A 16762-nucleotide genomic window follows, 5' to 3' on the forward strand; every position below is an offset into this window, starting at 1 on the left:
CTCCCCATTTTATTCTATTTCTCCGTATCCTCCCGCCTTTCACTTTTCTCTCTCCCCTCCTCCGGTAACTGCCTCCTGGTCTCTCCTCCTTTCTGCCCCCCCCCCAGGCGCGGACCCCTCACCTTCACCACCCGCACTGTGCGCCAGGTCTTCCGGCTGGAGGAGGGCGTGGCGTCCGACGAGGAGGCGGCGGCGGAGGAGGCGGAGCCCGGGTCCGGGCCGCCGCCCCCGGAGCCCGAAGGGTCCGCTGCAGCCCCACCGCAGTGACCCTACCCTGCCCCCAGCCGCCGGGCCCTCCCTCCTTGGCCCACCCCCGCCAGGTGCCTGTCCTGAGAACCGCCCTCTGGCTTCTTGCATTTCGGAAGTACTGCCTTCCGGCATGAAAGCACTTATCCAGCCCACTCCGGGGGTCCCGGGAGACTTTCCCGTGAACCCCTAAACAGAGGAGTGGGCAAGCAGGGATCGCGGACTGGGGCGATCTCACTTGGGAGAAATTCGGGTGTGGGCGGCAAGCTGGGTTCCCATCCAGTTCCAAATCCTTCCTTCGGTTATGAATGATCTTTGTTGGGAAGGGAGTTTGGCTCTCCACGCCCCTTCCCCTCCCCCCGCCCCCTCCCCCTTTCCCTCTCCCTGTCTCTCCACTTAGCCACCGACCCCAGAACTTATGAGCAACAGCACCCTGAGCTCCAGGCGGCCCCCAGCCTTCGACCTTTGCAGAAGGGCAGAATAAGGGGACCTCACACATCCCCCCACCCTCAGGTTCCCTCCCGTTGCTCTTGTGTGATCACAGTTCAGCTGGAGTTTCCCATGGGGGCTTGAGGAGGCCCCATACCCTCCCAGCCTTCAAACTGTTGCAGAAATAAACTCCAACCCCGACTGGACCCTGAGGGCTATGTGTGTTCCTCCAGGGGTAGGGAGACAGGACGGGCAAGGGGCGGTGATGCGTTGGGGGGCAGTCGGTTGGTTCTAATTCAGCAGGTCGGTGTCGGGGACCTCCTGCTTACCCAGCATTTAATGTAGAAGAAGTCATTCCCCTCTCATCCGGCCTCCCTCCGAGGTATCCCCTCCATTATACAGATGGGAAAACTGAGGCTGAGCTGCAGGGTCCCTGGCTTTCACGCCTCCCAGGCAGCGAGTGGTAGGAGGGGGAGCTGCACTCTAGCTGACTCTCAAATCTTCGCAAAGCAACGACAGTAGCGACTGTTGAGCTGTTTGTTGAATACTATTTACTGAGCTGTGCTAAATTTGGGACATTAGTCTCAACCCCTAGATGTAGAGATTTCATTGTTTTCCAGTGTCTAGAACACTGCCTGGTGTAGTTAACCTTTTTATATTTGCTGAATGACTAGATCACCCCCTCCTTTTTATATTGGTTGAATGAATAGAGCACCCCCTCTACTTTCTGAGTGGTGGAAACAAGCTCAGAGAGGTTAAGAGACTTGCCCAAGGACAAACAGCTACTAAGAAATAGAACCCAGTCTGGCTTCAGAGTGGGTAACCCCTGAGCCCACACTGGGAACCCAGGTCCATCCCTTTTCTGGAGACTAGAAACCTTCATCTATGAGCTCACATGACCTGGGTCATATGACTTTCCAATTAGGACTGTCAGCTCAATTCAGTTGCTCAGTCGTATCAGACTGTTTGCAACCCCATGGACTGCAGCATGCCAGGCCTCCCTGTCCATCACCAACTCCCGCAATTTACTCAAACTCCTGTCCATTGAGTCCGTGATGCCGTCCAACCATCTCATGGATCCCCATTTTTACAATCAGGGAAACTGAGGTAGATACTTGCTCCCTCCCAAATCACAATGCGAGAGCCAGCGATGAGGGGCATGTCTGCACCCTCAAAGTGCATGCCCTTGCCATTTTAGTCCGACCGCTGCTCTTGAAGACCCAACTCTTAGGTCTCCCCCCAAAGCCCCCTTCAGGAGACCTTCTCTGCAGACAAGGAGGATGAAACATTTAAATGAAAAGGAAACTTTTATTTTGGTGGGGAGTGACAGGGTGGGTGGGAAGGGTGGGGCATGACACTTTTTCTTTGGGGAGAGGGGGTGACATGCGGCAGCTTCTGCAACGGGCGGTTCATGCACCCAGGGTGGGCGTGGGGGAGGCTTGGGGGAGAGGCCACGCCGACCCCTCCCTCCCTGCCCTGGGGGTGGGTTGAGAAGACCCGCCATTAGCACCAGAGTTGGACGATTTGCAGACCTCCCCTCCCCAGACTGACTCCGGACACCCTCCCCCATCCCTGAGAGCGCCCCCTTGCCACTCCCCCCCACCCCAACGACAGGCCAGGCCCGCCCCGCCCACTTTTGAGTGAGAAACTTATTGCTGTGTGCGCGTTCGGGAGGAGCCGCTGTGTTCAGAAAGACCCCCGCCGTCCACTCCTCCCCAATCACCCCGCCCCCTGCCCCGTGTCGGTGCGTCCCGGAGCGCAGGAGGGGCGCGACGTGCGTGTGGGGAGCGCATCATGCAGCGCATGCGTGTAGTTGCAGGCACCCTGGCGGCCGGGGGGAAAGGGGCGCGGGACTTGGAAGCTGTCCCTTCAGCTCTCTCTCTCCCTCCCCGACTCCCACACTGTTGACTTGGGGGACGGGGGACGAGAATAACGTTTGTAGAGGTTTGTAATGATTGTGGTTATTTTCAAAAGCTGAACTAAAAAGCTGGGTACGTGTGGCAGATTGGCGAGCCGGAGGGGGTGGGGGTGGACGTTGGGAAGAAGTCTGTACCCTTTAGAAAAATCCTCACCCCCTTTCCCCGCACCTTTCGGCTTCCGTGAGGGTCAGGGGTATCTGGGGTTTTAAGAAGTTAAACCCTTTGGCAATATAATCAGTCTTCAACCCCATACCCTGGTGTCTGAAGCCTCTAGCCCTTTACCCCGCCCCACCCCGCTCCCACCAGAACCCGCCCCACCCCTCGCCCCTGGTTCGCCAGGGTTCAGGGTCCGAGGGCAGAATGGGGGGACTCAAAATGCCCCTTGCATAGGAATCGTTGCATCTAGAATCGTGCTCAGTGACGTCCCCCCAAGCCGCGGGTGGGGGGTGTTCCTGAGGCCGGTGGGAGCAGAGGGAGGGAGGTTGCTAATTCCGTGGGCCCCCAACTCCAAAAAGGGGAGTCCCCTAAGGACTCTGGGACCGGTGTGGTCTCTGGGCTTGGGGGAGGTAGCGCATCCTTGAGCCAGGATGGGATGTGAGAAGATTTTCCACCCACGAGCGTCAGGGGTTGAGGAATGCGGGGGAGGGGCTAGCTGGAATCCCAGCCCGGGTGGATATGTCATTGTTTCCCAAGCTTCTGATATTCCAGCGTTCCTCCACTCGGGAACAGCCTCTACATTTTAAATGTAAACACCTCTAACCTAAATAAACGGTGTCCGGGCCAAGCAGCAGTATCTGGACTTACAGGCTTATATGCGAAATGCCAGGAAAGACAAAAAGTGTTTGTCCTTGTACCGCTGAAAACCTCAGCACATCGCCAGGGGTGCAAATATGACCCTCTGGGAAACATTGGCGTCTATGAGGGTGCCTTTGGGACACCATTTAAAGAAAGGGGCTCTTGGAGGGGACAGAGTTATCCATAAGAAGGGGGGTGCCCCGGAAAGATCTGGTTCCCTGGAATTGCAGACAGGTTGAGCCTATCTTGAAAATTCTAGAGTCAGGGGAACCTGAGCTGAATGTCTGATGTCAGGTTTAGGGGTGTCCAGGAAGTGTTCAGAGCGTGGCAAAAATTGGAGCATCCCAAAGGCTGAACGTGAGTTCAAGGGCTGGGTCAAGTCTTGGAGGTTTGAGAGGTGCTAGGATGCAGCCCAGGGGTTAGGACTGAGGGGAGGGGGGACTTGGGGGGCAGGTAGCATCTATGTGCAGAGAGGTTAAGTCCCAGGAGCGTGCTGGGATTTGGAAGATGCGTGCCAGAATCAGCCTCAGGAATTCTGAGGGCAGGTCTCAAGTCCTGGGAATCTAGGGGAGGGCGGGGGGTGAGGGGGCGGGGGCCGGTGTTGCGGAATTTTGTGTGCTAGGACCAGAACATCCCAGGAATACCGGGATGGGAGGTCTGAGTCCATGCAGCAATAGAGGCGAGCAGATCCCTGGGGGAGGAGGGGGGGGTGTTCAGGGGGAGTAGGAGAGGCGGATGAAAAGAGTGAAATTCACCAGCGGGATGCTCCTAAAGGCTGAGGGAGCAGCTGTCCGCAGGCCCTCCCCGCCCCGCCCCCCTTCATGCCTCCGCTTCTACCATCTGAGCTCAGTTCCCGTTTTTGGCTTGGGTGACTGTTCCTCCTTCCCCCACACTGCTGCTAATTTTTAAAAAAATCAGTGCATGATGGGTTGCCCTCCTGGGGTGAAGGGTAGGAGGCTAGGAGACCCTCCTGTGGTGTGGCTTAAAGGCCAGCCCGACCCCCTTGAAGGTCCCCACCCGCTTCCCAGAATGTCCCTTCCCTTGCTCACGGCATGCAGCCCCCCGCGGCTTATTGCTGAGGTGGAGTTGGAGAGGGCGGGGGTCCAGGTTGGAGGAGGCATGCAGAGTTGGGGGGAGGCGCCCCAAAATGTGATTGGCATAATTTGGACGTATTTACACGAGTTGATGGGGAGGGGTCTATGGCTCTGGAGACCTGAGAAGGCTTTTTTTTAAGGAGGGGCAGAGTTGGGGGGATGGGTTTTGGCTCCTCCCCCTCCATCCTGGGGGCCCAGGTCGGGGTGAGGGGCCCGGGGGTGTCTGCTGGCGTCGTCGTCTCCGTTGCATATTATTAATGACTTTTTGTTTTTGTTTTTTTTTTTGTAAAAAAAACCCTTTCCCCCACCCCCCACCCCCAGCTCCTTTGACCTTCTTCCCTGTCACCCCCGAGTCCCCCCACGGGGGGGAGGGGAGCGCTAGAGGATGGAGGGCAGGGTTGGGGGAGCGCGGCGGGCGGCCCTGGGGGAGCCGGGGGGAGTGGCAAGGGGGGCGAGGCGCAGGGACACCCCGCTCAGGCCCGCGATGCTGCTCAGGCTGCGGGATTTCTCGTAACCTGGGGGCGGGGGGAAGGGCAGAAACACAGGAGGAAGAGAGGAGATGCGGGTGCAGGCGGAGGGTCCAGCAGACAGCGGGACCCCAAGACAGAGGGAAGCAGGAGAGAAACAAACAGAAGGGATACGAGATGGAGAGAGAGACGGAGACAGAGACAGGAAGAGGTGGAAGGAGAAGGTGAGACACAGAAGGCAAGAGGGAGAGGGTGGAGACAAGAGGGTTGGACACCAGGACACAAGACGACAGACGGCAAGAAACGGGTAGATGGACAGAGGCGGACCAAGGAGACGAGAGAGAGAGAAGTGAACAAATCGGACAGTCAGTTGGTATCGAGGAGAAAGGTGCAGACATGGGGAGGGGGGAGAGACTCAGGGTTAGGAAGCAAGGTGGCACCCACCGAGCCTCCCCCACCCTGCCCCCACCGCCGCCCGCCCCCCCAACCCCCGTCCCCCCAGTTGGCCCCCTCGTCTGAGGCGAAAAGGTGGGGGGAGGGCAGCGAGGCAGATGGTGGGCAGCACGGGCGTGGGGAGGGAGCTTGGGTGGAATGCCAGTGGGCGAGCAGCTGGTGGGGAGGGCTTGGGAGGGGATGGGTGGGGCCGCAGGAGGTAGGGGGCTAACCTAGATGGAGAAAGGAGGACGGGGCGTGGAGGGGTGGACTGTGAGGGGCTGAATGGAGCACAAGTCGGCAGTGCCCCCCTGGGCGGGGCCGGGACGCGGCCGGGGCGGGGTGGTGCTGAAGGACAGCTCCAAGAGCAGTCTGATGTCAGCAAGGCTCAGCCGAAGGTTGTAATGGGCTGTCTTTAAAGGCTCAAGATTTCAGATGGGAACCTTCTGATGGGAAGGTCCTGATAGTGTCTCGAGACTCAAGGGATCTAAGGCTTAGGGGCAGGTGTGGGGTTTCTTGAAAACTTAGGAATGTCTTGAGAGTTCTGCCAGTATCTGGGCTGTTCTAGGGCTTTCCTAGCCGGTGCCAAGGGGTCACTCTGGACGTGGGCATCTTGACAGGAGACAGGGCCTGGGGGGTAGTCGGAAGCCCAGTATCTTGGAGTCACCCCCTCCCAGCCATTCCCAGTTGCTAACCTGGGGGAAAGGGGCGGGGGGGGATCGAGGGTCTCGCGAGGTCTCAGGCGGTGACAAGAGCTGGGGACAGAAATACACAGAGTCACGGCGGGGGGAGGGTGGCCAGGGAGAACCCCCCAACACAGCCTCACTGTTGGGGGGCCGGAGAAACGCCGGGATCTCTTCCTCCTCTCTGGTGTTTTCCGCGGGAGGGGAGCAGTGAAATGGGGGGCGGCCAGAGACATCAAATATGGAAGGAGCTTCCGGGGTGGCTTGGGGGGGTGGGGTGGGGGAGGGTGAAGGGAGAGAGGAGGGGGAATACTGGGGAGGAGGGAGGGGATGCGGGTCAGGTGCTGGACCCAGCAGCACCTGAGGGAAGACAGAGGAGGGGGCTGAAGGGGTGGGTGGGGAGCACAGGAGGAAGGGCCTTGACAGAAGGAGGGCTAGGGGACAGTGGAGGGTGAGGGAGAAGCTAAAAGAGGAAGACAGGCGAGTGGAAGGCGTAGGGATCCAGGACCTTGGGGGAGGGAGTTCAGCCAGCCCCATCAGCTCCAGCCATTATTTGAGTTCAATGAATGGATTTTGGCATCAGAGGCAAAAGAAGCAGAGACCTCCCCCCCAACCCCCACCGGTCCCTCCACTCCTCCCTCACCCACGTTCGCAAGTCCTCCTGCCCCACCCCTCAGTTTCATAGGGGCCATCCAGACCTGGGGGTGGGGGAACAAAGGGAGTAGGCAACAGGGCTGGGTGCAAGCGGGGGGTGGGCTGAGATGGGAACAGGGAGGTGGGGGTTGGTAATGAGATGACAGTGGAGGATGAGGGGGGAGTGGGGGGAGGGTTGCAATAGGAGAGGTCCAGGAACGGAACAAGAAGAGCCAGACAGTCCCCTCTGGACTAGGAGCCCGGAAGCCTGCTTCCTGTCCTGCATCTGCTCTGTGGCTGGGGGTTGACCATGGCCCTCTCTGAGCTTCTGTGAAACAAGGGGCTTTGGATGCGGTTCTCCTTGGAGGCTCCGAGTCCTGCTCTGCCATCTCCTTAGGCTGCGGCTAGGGATTCTTTAAGCTGCATCTCTGCATCTGGAAGGAAGACTCCATAGGTGTTTGTTGAATGAATAAGTGATGGACCAGGTGCCTTCAGGTGGCTTCTCAACACTTTTAAGATCAAATCCAGCCTCTCACCATGGCCAAAAACACTTCCCCCCAGGCTCCTCCCCTCTCCTCTTGGCCATTCAACTCCAACCACACTTTCCTCCTTGCTATTCCTTTAACAAACCAGGGGCATCCCACCTCAGCACCTCAGGGCCTTTGAGCTTGCTCTTTCTTCTGCTCGCTGGTCCTTTTTGAGCTTCAAGTTTTAGGTCGCCTTCTCAGAAAGACCTTCAACCTTTATCTGACCTCGTTAGAGTAATTATCTTGTTTCCTGTTTCCCCCACTCATGGGGTGGAGAACTTTCCCTGTAAAGGGCCAGGTGGTCGATATTTCCAGGGCTCTGTGGGCCTACCATCTCTGTTGAAACTATTTCACTCTGCTGTTGTACACAGTGGCCGTGTTCCAATAAAGCTTTATTTACAAAGCAACTGGTGGACAGGTTTGGCCCTTGGCTATATTATGTTGCCACAGGGCTCTAGAGTATCAGCTCTGTGATGGGAGATGTGTGCTTTGTGCCCTGCCAAATCTCCAGTGCCTGGAACTCCACCCTCAATCATTAGTTGCTGAATGAATGAATGAAGTTAGGGGTTAGCTGGGGTTGTTGTGAGGATTACAGATTATATGGCATATGGAAAGTGCGTGGTTACGTTTGCTGAATAATTCACCTACTGTCCCCTCACTCTCTCTCTGGTCTCCCCACTGTCCAGTCCTGGCCCTGTTCCTCTGCCTCTCTTCTTCCCCATCCCTGTAGCTCTGACCCTGGCTCAGGCTTTGTCCTCTCCCCCGGGTCCCTCATCCCAGCCTCCACCTCGGCCTCCTGACCTGCAGTCTCCCCACTCTAGTGCCTCCTCGTGAAGTCCCAGAGTGGACCTCAGTTCAGTTCGGTTGCTCAGTCGTGTCCGACTCTTTGTGACCCCACGCACTGCAGCACGCCAGGCCTCCCTTTCCATCACCAACTCCCAGAGCTTGCTCACACTCATGTCCGACCTGCTCCTTCCCAGATCCCAGGACAGGGCTCCTCAGCTCAGCTTGCTCTCCTGCCTCAGGTCTGGGTCTGCGTCTGCCTCTCCCACCAAACTGGGGGTAGGGGGCAGGGTTGATATGCTCCCCGTTGATTCCCCCTGCTTAGCACCAGGAGCATGTATGTGGGTGCTTGGTAAGTGCTGGCCAAGCCACAGGTGACCGCATAAGTGGCTGAGTCTTTCTCACCTCATCCTGTACTCAGAAGAACATCCTGGGTGTGTGCCCTCCTTTTCTTGATTAAACAAACAAAAGCAAAACCAAGCGGGGGGTTGGAGGCAGGGGGAGAGATGTGGATGGGGGTGAGGATGGAGGTCAGTCGTGAGGCCGTTGAGGTGGGGAGGGGTGGGGTGAGTTCTAGCGGTTAGTGAGAGGCAGGGCAAGTCCTGGGTAGATGGGTGTGGGGTCAGTGTCGGGGCTGGAAGTTAACTGGATGGAGCTATTCACAGTGAGGGGGTGGGAGTCTCGGTCAGTGGGGGCTGCATGTTCTCAGATGGGTTAGTCAGGAGGGAAGGGGTTCACAGGGGTGGGGGCTACTTACCCCGGGGGGAGGGGGTTCGTCCACTAGGGGGATATCCAGGCCGCAGCGTTGGCGTTGAGGTCGGGCAAGAAGCTTGGGGGGCCTGGCTTACGCCAGTCTGGGGGGGGCAGTGGGGGAGCACCGGTGGCTGGGGGGGGGGGAAGAGGCCAGAGGGTCGGGGGGGGTGGGAATGGAGATGCAATAAAGACAGGTGAAGGGTCAGTGGTGAGGAAATTCGGGGGAAGAGGTCTGAGAGGGAGGGAATTGGGGCCAGCAGGTGGGGGAAGGGAAGTCCAGCACCTCCTCCCCCATCTCCCTCTCTGCCCTCCCCTAGGGGAGGGCAGAGAGGGAGGGTCCCGGGGCAGGGGCCAGTGGAGGGCACCTCACCTTTCCGGATGGAGCCATCAGGGGATGGGGCGTAGTCGGTGAGGAGGAAGCAGGCTCGGTCCCGGCCGTAGCGGCCCCGGCTCCCAGGGGTGATGGGACTCTTGTCTTCCGGGGACATGGCGGGTTGGTCAATGGCTGGGCAGTCTTCATGTGCAAGCGCAGCAGCTGCAGGGTCCCCGTTGGGGCGGGGATCTGTGTTCAGAGGGGCAGACAGAGACACAAAGGCAACAGTGAGGTGTGGGAACTCGTGGAGGAGAGGGTGCCAGAGGTGCAGGGGGTCAGGGGGGTGTGGCTGGCGGGTTTGGGAAGTGGGGTCGTGGCCAGGAGGGCGTTGAGTCTTGGGGAGGACAGCAGGGAAGGGTGTCGAAAGCCAGGAAGTGGAGTCAGGCCAGGCACCGGGTGTCGAGAAGGGCAGTGCCAGACTAGGGCGTTGGGTCTTTGGAAGGACAGGAACAGAAGAGGTGGCTGGGAAGTGAGCTGGGTACTGGTGGGCTGCGTGGTTGAAATGGACCGAATGGGGTTCAGCTGTGGCTGGGTGTGTGCTGTGGGATAGGTTTGGAAGGGTGGTTGGGAAGGATGAGGAGGCTGGGAGGTGGTTGTCTAGGGAGGGTTGTTGGACGCTGGCAAGGGCACAGTGGGGAGGCGTTGGGAAGGTGACAGATGAGGGATGGGGAGGTGGGGGTCCCCTAGGCTCTGACTCCAGCTATTTTTAATTGGTGTGAAACTGGGTCAGCGGCTGAGGGAGCAAGATGGGGGGCCGGGCGGCCCAGCTCCCTTTCTTGACCTATTTAAGGCATGGGGGTGGGGGCCCCCAAGCCTCTCCCTCCCCCTGGACAGACGCCCCAATCGCTTCTGAGACACAGACTCCCCTGGGGGGAGGGACACACAGGCTCAGTCAACTTTCCTCTCATCTCCTTCATCACATAAGCTGCAGCTGCCCCTGGCCTGTCTCTGGCCCTCGATTCCCACGTGAACCCCACGCCCCTTTTCTCTGAGTCCCTCTTTCCATATGGCTGATCACTCTGCCCTCCCCCGAGACCCCCTGAATACCCTGGCTGTAGGCCTGTCTCTCCCTAAAACTCTTTCACATGAAACCTGCTTCTCCATCAGTGCTTGCTTCCCTGCTTCTCTGGCCTCAGCACCTGCTGTTCCCTCTCCTCTTTCCCGTGTCTGTTGCTGACCACCTCTGAGCCTCAGCACATACCTCATGCCCCCCTCAGCACCACTCCACCTCTGCCTGCCCACTCCGCCTCCCTCCATCCCTGGTGACCCCGTCTCACCTGCCCGGTTGATCTCAACCACTTCCTCCTGAGCCAACGGGCAGGGCTCCCCAGGGGCCGGCAGAGGAGGCAGCCCCATGATTCCGAGCCCCCCCGCTCCCCCCCTGAGCAGCCCGGGGTGCGTGTGGGGGCCCGGCGGGTAAGCCCCGGCCACAGTCACCCCCATGGAGGGCGGGGTGATGGGGGGTGGAGGGCTGATGCCGCCGCTGCCATGGTGAGGAGGGAGGGGGGGTGGTGGGGGTGGGTCGGGCTTGCAATAGTTGGGCGAGCCAGGCTGCGGGGGCCGGGGAATGTGTTTGTTCTTCTTCTTGGGCAGCTTCTGTTTGGCCATGGCCAGCGAATAGTACATGCCAAAGTTGTTCACAATGACGGGCACCGGCATGGCGATGGTGAGCACCCCGGCCAGGGCACACAGCGCCCCGACCAGCATCCCCGACCACGTCTTGGGGTACATGTCTCCGTAGCCCAGGGTTGTCATGGTGACCACGGCCCACCAGAAGCCGATGGGGATATTCTTGAAGTAAGTGTGGTTGGAGCCCAGGATGTCATTGGGGTCGGCGCCAATGCGCTCGGCGTAGTAGATCATGGTGGCAAAAATGAGCACACCCAGGGCCAGGAAAATGATGAGCAGCAGGAACTCGTTGGTGCTGGCGCGGAGCGTGTGGCCAAGCACGCGCAGCCCCACGAAGTGCCGCGTGAGCTTGAAGATCCGCAGGATCCGGACGAAGCGGACGACCCGCAGGAAGCCCAGCACATCTTTGGCGGCCTTGGAGCTGAGGCCTGAGAGCCCCACCTCCAGATAGAAGGGCAGGATGGCCACACAGTCAATGATGTTGAGGCTGCTCTTGAGAAATTCCACCTTGTCTGGGCAGAAGGTGATGCGCATGAGAAACTCAAAGGTGAACCAGACCACGCACACGCCCTCCACATAGGTCAGGAAGGGCTCCGTCTCCACCTCCACATTGGTGACATTCTCCGGCGGAGCCCCAGGGATCGGGGAGGCTTGCGTCACTGTCTTGTTACTGATGTGGATGAAGCCCTCATGGGTCTCCAGGCAGAAGGTGGTGATGGAGATGAGGATGAAGAAAAGGGAGGCGAAGGCCACATACTGTGGGGCAGGGTGGGAGAAAAAGGGCAAAAGGTGACCCAGGCATCTGGTCAACCAGCCATCTACCCAAGACCCTCCCGGTGGCCCCTTTCTCAGACCCAAACTCCAGGGGAATCCGGGTTTCCCAGCCCCAGTGCGTCCATCGCTTCTTGCATCCTGTTCTCTCTAAAGCTTGCAAAAGGATCAGAGGCAGCTCTCCCCCAGCTCCGGAGAGGAGCTGGCCCCAGCCGCAGCAGCAGATGGTCCACTTCTTTCCTGGAAACAGCAATTTCTGGCTCTGTGCTGTCTCCTAGACCACCCCCCCCCCAACCCTCCTGTTCCCTGTGTCATATCTCAGGGGTCCCTGGCAGGGTCCAGTGATTCTGCTGGGGGGTGGGGGAAGGGAGACTAAAATCACGCACCCTGTGTCTCAGAAGCTTTGGGGCTTGGCTTGGAGCTGGGGGGAAGGGGAAGGGGAGAAGGCGGGTGGGGAGGCAGAACCAGGAGGTGGTTAAGAGTAGGAAAGCCTAGGTGTGAATTCAGCGTTTTCTTTGCCTAATTGGGCAAGGAGATTAAGCCTTCTGAACCTCAAGTTTTGGTGTTTTATTTTTAAGGATTATTGTAAGGATTACATTAGATGAATATACAAAGGATTTGGCTCCAAAACCAGTGCTTGAGCTTTTGTTAGGGTATAGGGGCATCAGTTAAAGGGGGTGCCAAGGTTGAGACCTCAGGTGCCAATGTTTAAGGACCATGATGCTAATGACCGAGTCCAAGAAAACAGAGAAGGCTGGGTGAGGCCCTCACCCAGAGAAAACAGCAAAGGGGTGGACCCACAGAGGAAAGGAGCAGTGTCAGGGCTCTGAAGAAAGAAAGAAGTGAAGGGTCAAGACTGAAAAAGAGGGAAGATGATAGGGGTGGGGTTTAAGGCTCTGGAAACGAAGGGAATGTCTGGGGCTTGGGCATAGAAAAAGGGGAGAGGGCAGGGCTAGGTCCAAGGAGAGGTGAGGGGACTGGTCAGAGGTTCAGAGGTATGGGGTGCCTGGATCATTTCAAGATGGGGAAGGATCTATGTCCTGAACACACAATGGTGTGGGTTTTGATAAAGGCCTTGAGGACTGAAGGCAGGGCCAAGATCTTGAAGGCCTCTAGGAATTGTAGTTGGCTTTATCAAATATGTAGAAGGGAGGTCAAAGCAGTAGGGTTAGTCCTGAGAGAAGGGGATGGGCGCTGAGGCAGAGGGAGCTTTAATCAGATGGGTAGAGGAGAGAGAGACGGGGCTGCAGAGAAGAGAGGAGAACCAATGTTAGGCTGCAGATATGACTTTAGACCTTGGGGTGGCCTGTGGGGAGGGAGGGTCAGTGCTGGCCCTCTGCCCCACCCCCTTCTTCGTTTCTCCGCAGTGGTTTAACAGGCCAGAGGCCGGCACAGAGCGCATGCCCGGTGCCTGCCGCTCCCCCCCGCCGCCCCCCGCACCCCACTCCAAACTCGGCGCACCGCGCAGGCTGCGGCACCGCAGTGGGGGCGGGCCGGCCGGGCCAGGGGGCGGGGCGCGCGGTGGCCAGCACCACGGACAGCTCCCCCGCCGCAGTGCGCAGCCGCAGGGCCTGGGAGCAGTCTTAACCCCTACCGGGCCAGAGCGGAGCAGGCGATGCGCAGCCGCGGTGCCGCTTCACAGAGGGAGGCCACAGGCCAGGAGCTTGAGTAACTCCTTCCCTCCCAGGACACAGAAAGGAAAGGTGGGCACCCGCCGCAGTGCGCAGCTGGACAGCGTCAGGATTGGTTTACCCCCTTGTCCCAAGATGGTTCAAAAGTAGAAGGGGTAGGAGGGCATGGAGTCCCTGTAAGAAGGAAAGGGGAGACTACGGAGAGGGGCGCGAGTGGGGAGGAAGCCGGACCCTCCACTTTGCTCTGGCTTCAGCTATCGACTCTCAAACTTTCACTTGAAGGCTAGAAAGTGCTTGAAACTACATGGACACTCACAACACAGCTATAAAGTAAATAAATGTCCTCCGGAGCTGTCCTGAACCCCTAGCTTCACCTCAGGACCCTTCAATGGGGTCACAAGAGGGAAGGGCGCCCTAGGCCATGGAAGAAGGGTGACTCTCAGAGGCCTGAGGGGACATCTAGGGCCACGTCCCTTCCGCACCTCCTCTCCCCCACCTCCCCCCACCCCAAACCCAAATCCTGCCAACTCAGCGCTTCCCGGGGACCAAACTTTATGCGGTGTCTCTGGGCCCCCCTCCCTCTTACTCCCTCCCCCGGCGCGAATGCGGCACTGCGGCTCCGCGTCCTTCCCGGCCCAGGACGCGGCACGGTGGGGGGAGGGTACCGGACGGCTCCTCCGGGTGTTTGGGTCCCCAGGAGGCTAGGAGGGGGGCTGGAGTCTCTTCCTCTTCCCCTCCTTTCTCTAATTGCCCCTATCTTGAACTGTCCTCTCTCCATCAACACAGGGAGGAAGTTAGGAGGAGGAAGAGGTTCAAGTGAGAACTAGTGGGGAGGGTAGCTATTTAGCCAAAGAAGTTACAGATTTTTGACGAAAGTTTTTTAGCGGGGAGATGAAGGGATCTTTGGGGGAAGTCTAGAATTTAGAGGCCGATAAGGCGGGATAGAGGATAAGGCTGGAGTGTGGGCTCTTTGGTTCACTTTGGAGGGAGAGGGATCGGGAAGGGCTGAGGAGCCCAGTTCTAGGCTTCAGACTGGGTAGTGGGGGGGCAGAAGTTGTTGAGAATGATGAAGCGAGGAGGGATTGGAGCTGGGGATGAGGGGACAGGCGGAAAGAAACCAAGAAAAAACTGGGAGCTATTTTGAGAAGGAAGCTTTGGGTCTGAAAAACTTGAGGGTCCCAAGGATTGAGGTTAGGTAAAAGTTCTGGAGCAGGAAGGAAAGTCATTTACTGACTAGGAAAAAGACTGGGAGGCTGAGGATGGGGCTGGGGGTGGGGGTGTCCCAGAGACAGAGAGTGGGCTGTGCAGTTTAAACAATGGAACGGAGAAGCTGGGAGAATCTGTGGATGAGGCAGAAGCGATTCTAGAGGGCATATGGGAAGTTGTGAAGACGAAAGACATTCTGGGGGCTCGGACTCTTCTGGAAACGTTGAGGAGTGTGAAAGCCTTGGGGGAAGTCTGGAGCTGTATTGAGAAACCCTCAGGAGAGGAGTCGGTGTGAAGGATGTGAGAAGGGATGTGAAACACAGAGGTGGCAGCAGGGTTCCAGGAGAGAAGATGCCCCAAGACTCACCGTTGCAGCGAGGGTGAGGGGGGAGTGTCCTAGCAGGAGCAAGTGGTTTGGAGGTTCAGAGGGGTCTGGGGACTCTGAGAGTGGGGTGGGAACTATCCTGAGACTTAAAGGGCAGAAGAAGCAGGAGGGTTCAAAGATAACCAGGAGACGCAAACTTGGAAAGAGGGCGGGGATTTGGAGATGGGCAGAGGGAGAATGAGAGAGGTGCTGGGAGAGCCTGCAGGACTGAAGGTTGGGGAACTGAAGAGCAGGCTTCATGGGGTCTGTAGGGGATGGAGACAGTGTTCATAAGCCCTGGGACACTTTGAGGGTGAAGAAGCGATGTCTTCTGAGGATTTAAGGAGGTCCAAGAAACTGAAGGCTGGGGGAGAGTCCGCTGAGTGTCTGAAAGGTGCCCAGAGAGGTGAGAAGAGGTGAAAAGAGGCTGGGAAGACTCTGAGGGTTGAGGAAAGGTCTTTTGAAAGCTCTCTAGCGGGGTCCAGGAAAGGCGGGGGTGGAGCTGTTCAGGTAGGTTGTTTAGGATATTGGCCCATCGGAGAAGTTTCTAAGGGTCTAGGATGGACTAGAGAAGCAAGGTGGGGTTGAAAGGGGTCTGGAGGGCTCTGGAGGGCTCTGAAGGTTGGAGAAACATCTTCTGAGGATCTGGGGATGGCCAAGAGAGAGGGGTGTGTTCAGAGGGGTACGGGAGACCCAGGAATGGGGTGAGAGGCTTCTAAGAAATTGGGAGGCTGAGAGACCAGGAGTGTCTGAGAGGGGCCAGGGGCTGAGGGCGAGGATGGGGAGCTCCCTGAGGGTCTGGGAGCTCCAGAAGAGGGGAGGGGGATGGGGGCTCTGAGAGAGCGCTCACCCTGGCGGCCCGCGACGAGTAGGGGTCCTCGAAGAGCGCCCACACCCGGGGCTGCCAGCGGCGCCACCACGTGCCGCCCGCGCCGCCCGCGCCCCCTGGCGGGCCCCCGGCGCCGCCGCCCGCGTCCTGGAAGCAGAGGCGCTTGAGCTCGCCGCCGGCGCCGTCCAGGCCGCCGCCGCCCGCGCCCGCCTCGTCGTCCAGACCCGCGTCGTGGGCGCCCGCGGCGTTGGCAGCGTTGGTGGCGCCCGCAGGGTCGGGTGCCTCGAAGGAGTCGAGCGCTTCCTCGGCGTCCCGGTGCTGCCGGTAGGTCATCCAGCAGCAGGCCTCCACGTCGGTCTCGTCGATGCCCCAAAAGCCGAGCTCCTCCTCGAAGAGCGGCCCGCACACGTCGGCCGGGCAGTGCAGCTTGCCCGTACGGTAGTAGTTGAGCACGTAGGCGAAGACACCCGGATGCCGGTCAAAGAAGAACTCATCGGCGCCCGGGTCGTAGTCGAAACGCGCCGCCGCCTCGGGCTCCGTCAGGCCGGCCAGCCGCGTCCCCGGCAGGGTGCGCAGCGTCGAGCGGTACGTCTCATGGCGCACGCCGCCCACGTTGATCACGATCTTGCCACTGTCGCCACCGCCGCCGCCGTGCCGCCCCATGGCCGCCGCCGGCAGCCCGGGGCATGGCTCGGCGCGCCTGCCCCCGGGCCCGCGGGGTGCCGGGGGGCCCGCCGGGGACGCGGCGGGGCCGGGCTGCGCAGGTTGCTGCTGCTGCAGCAGCGGCAGTGGCGGTCGCGGCGAGGGTAGCGGTGGCGGGGACTCGGACGGCTGCGGCGGCGGCGCCGGCTGCTGTTTGCTAGCCCCCTGGCGCCCGCGGAAGGACGAGACGCAGACTGAGCTCAGCATTGGATGGGGGGCGGAGCGGCGGGGGCGGGGCTTTGTGGGGGCGGAGCCACGGGGAGAGACAGATGTGACTGGGTGAGAGGAGGTGATGGAGGAAAGGGGCGGGGCCGAAGGGACGGAGGAGCTGAATGGATTGGCCTTGGACGGGATGGGGGCGGGGCTGAAACTGGGAAAAGGACCCAGACTCCAACACTGCCTAGCTGGATGGGGCGGGGCAGCACATGCGACACACCGATTGGGTCTTTCTGAGATAAGGGGCGGGGCCGAGCGAGGTGTTAAAGGGGCTGGATGG

At 59.4% G+C, this 16762-nt stretch overlaps 2 protein-coding genes across 4 annotated transcripts in view; one reads left to right on the plus strand and one right to left on the minus strand.

Moving 5' to 3' along the window:
• MYH14 (myosin heavy chain 14) overlaps positions 1 to 850 on the plus strand; it is a 73035-nt gene extending 72185 nt beyond the window's left edge. For all 3 annotated transcript variants that reach the window (XM_068992485.1, XM_068992486.1, XM_068992487.1), the window contains one exon: positions 108 to 850. In XM_068992485.1, coding sequence (XP_068848586.1) covers positions 108 to 267 — 160 coding nt within the window. In that variant the 3' untranslated portion in view covers positions 268 to 850. The remainder of the gene's footprint in view (positions 1 to 107) is intronic.
• Positions 851 to 8788: 7938 nt separating this feature from the next.
• On the minus strand, positions 8789 to 16473 carry KCNC3 (potassium voltage-gated channel subfamily C member 3). Its single transcript, XM_068992497.1, has 4 exons — positions 15586 to 16473; positions 10412 to 11519; positions 9132 to 9323; positions 8789 to 8892 (listed from the first exon to the last, which is right to left on the minus strand). Exons 1-4 carry the CDS (start codon positions 16471 to 16473, stop codon positions 8789 to 8791), a joined length of 2292 nt encoding a protein of 763 aa, XP_068848598.1.
• Positions 16474 to 16762: the final 289 nt, after the last annotated feature.

Source organism: Capricornis sumatraensis, chromosome 20, assembly GCF_032405125.1.
Source record: "Capricornis sumatraensis isolate serow.1 chromosome 20, serow.2, whole genome shotgun sequence".
NCBI lineage: Eukaryota > Metazoa > Chordata > Mammalia > Artiodactyla > Bovidae > Capricornis > Capricornis sumatraensis.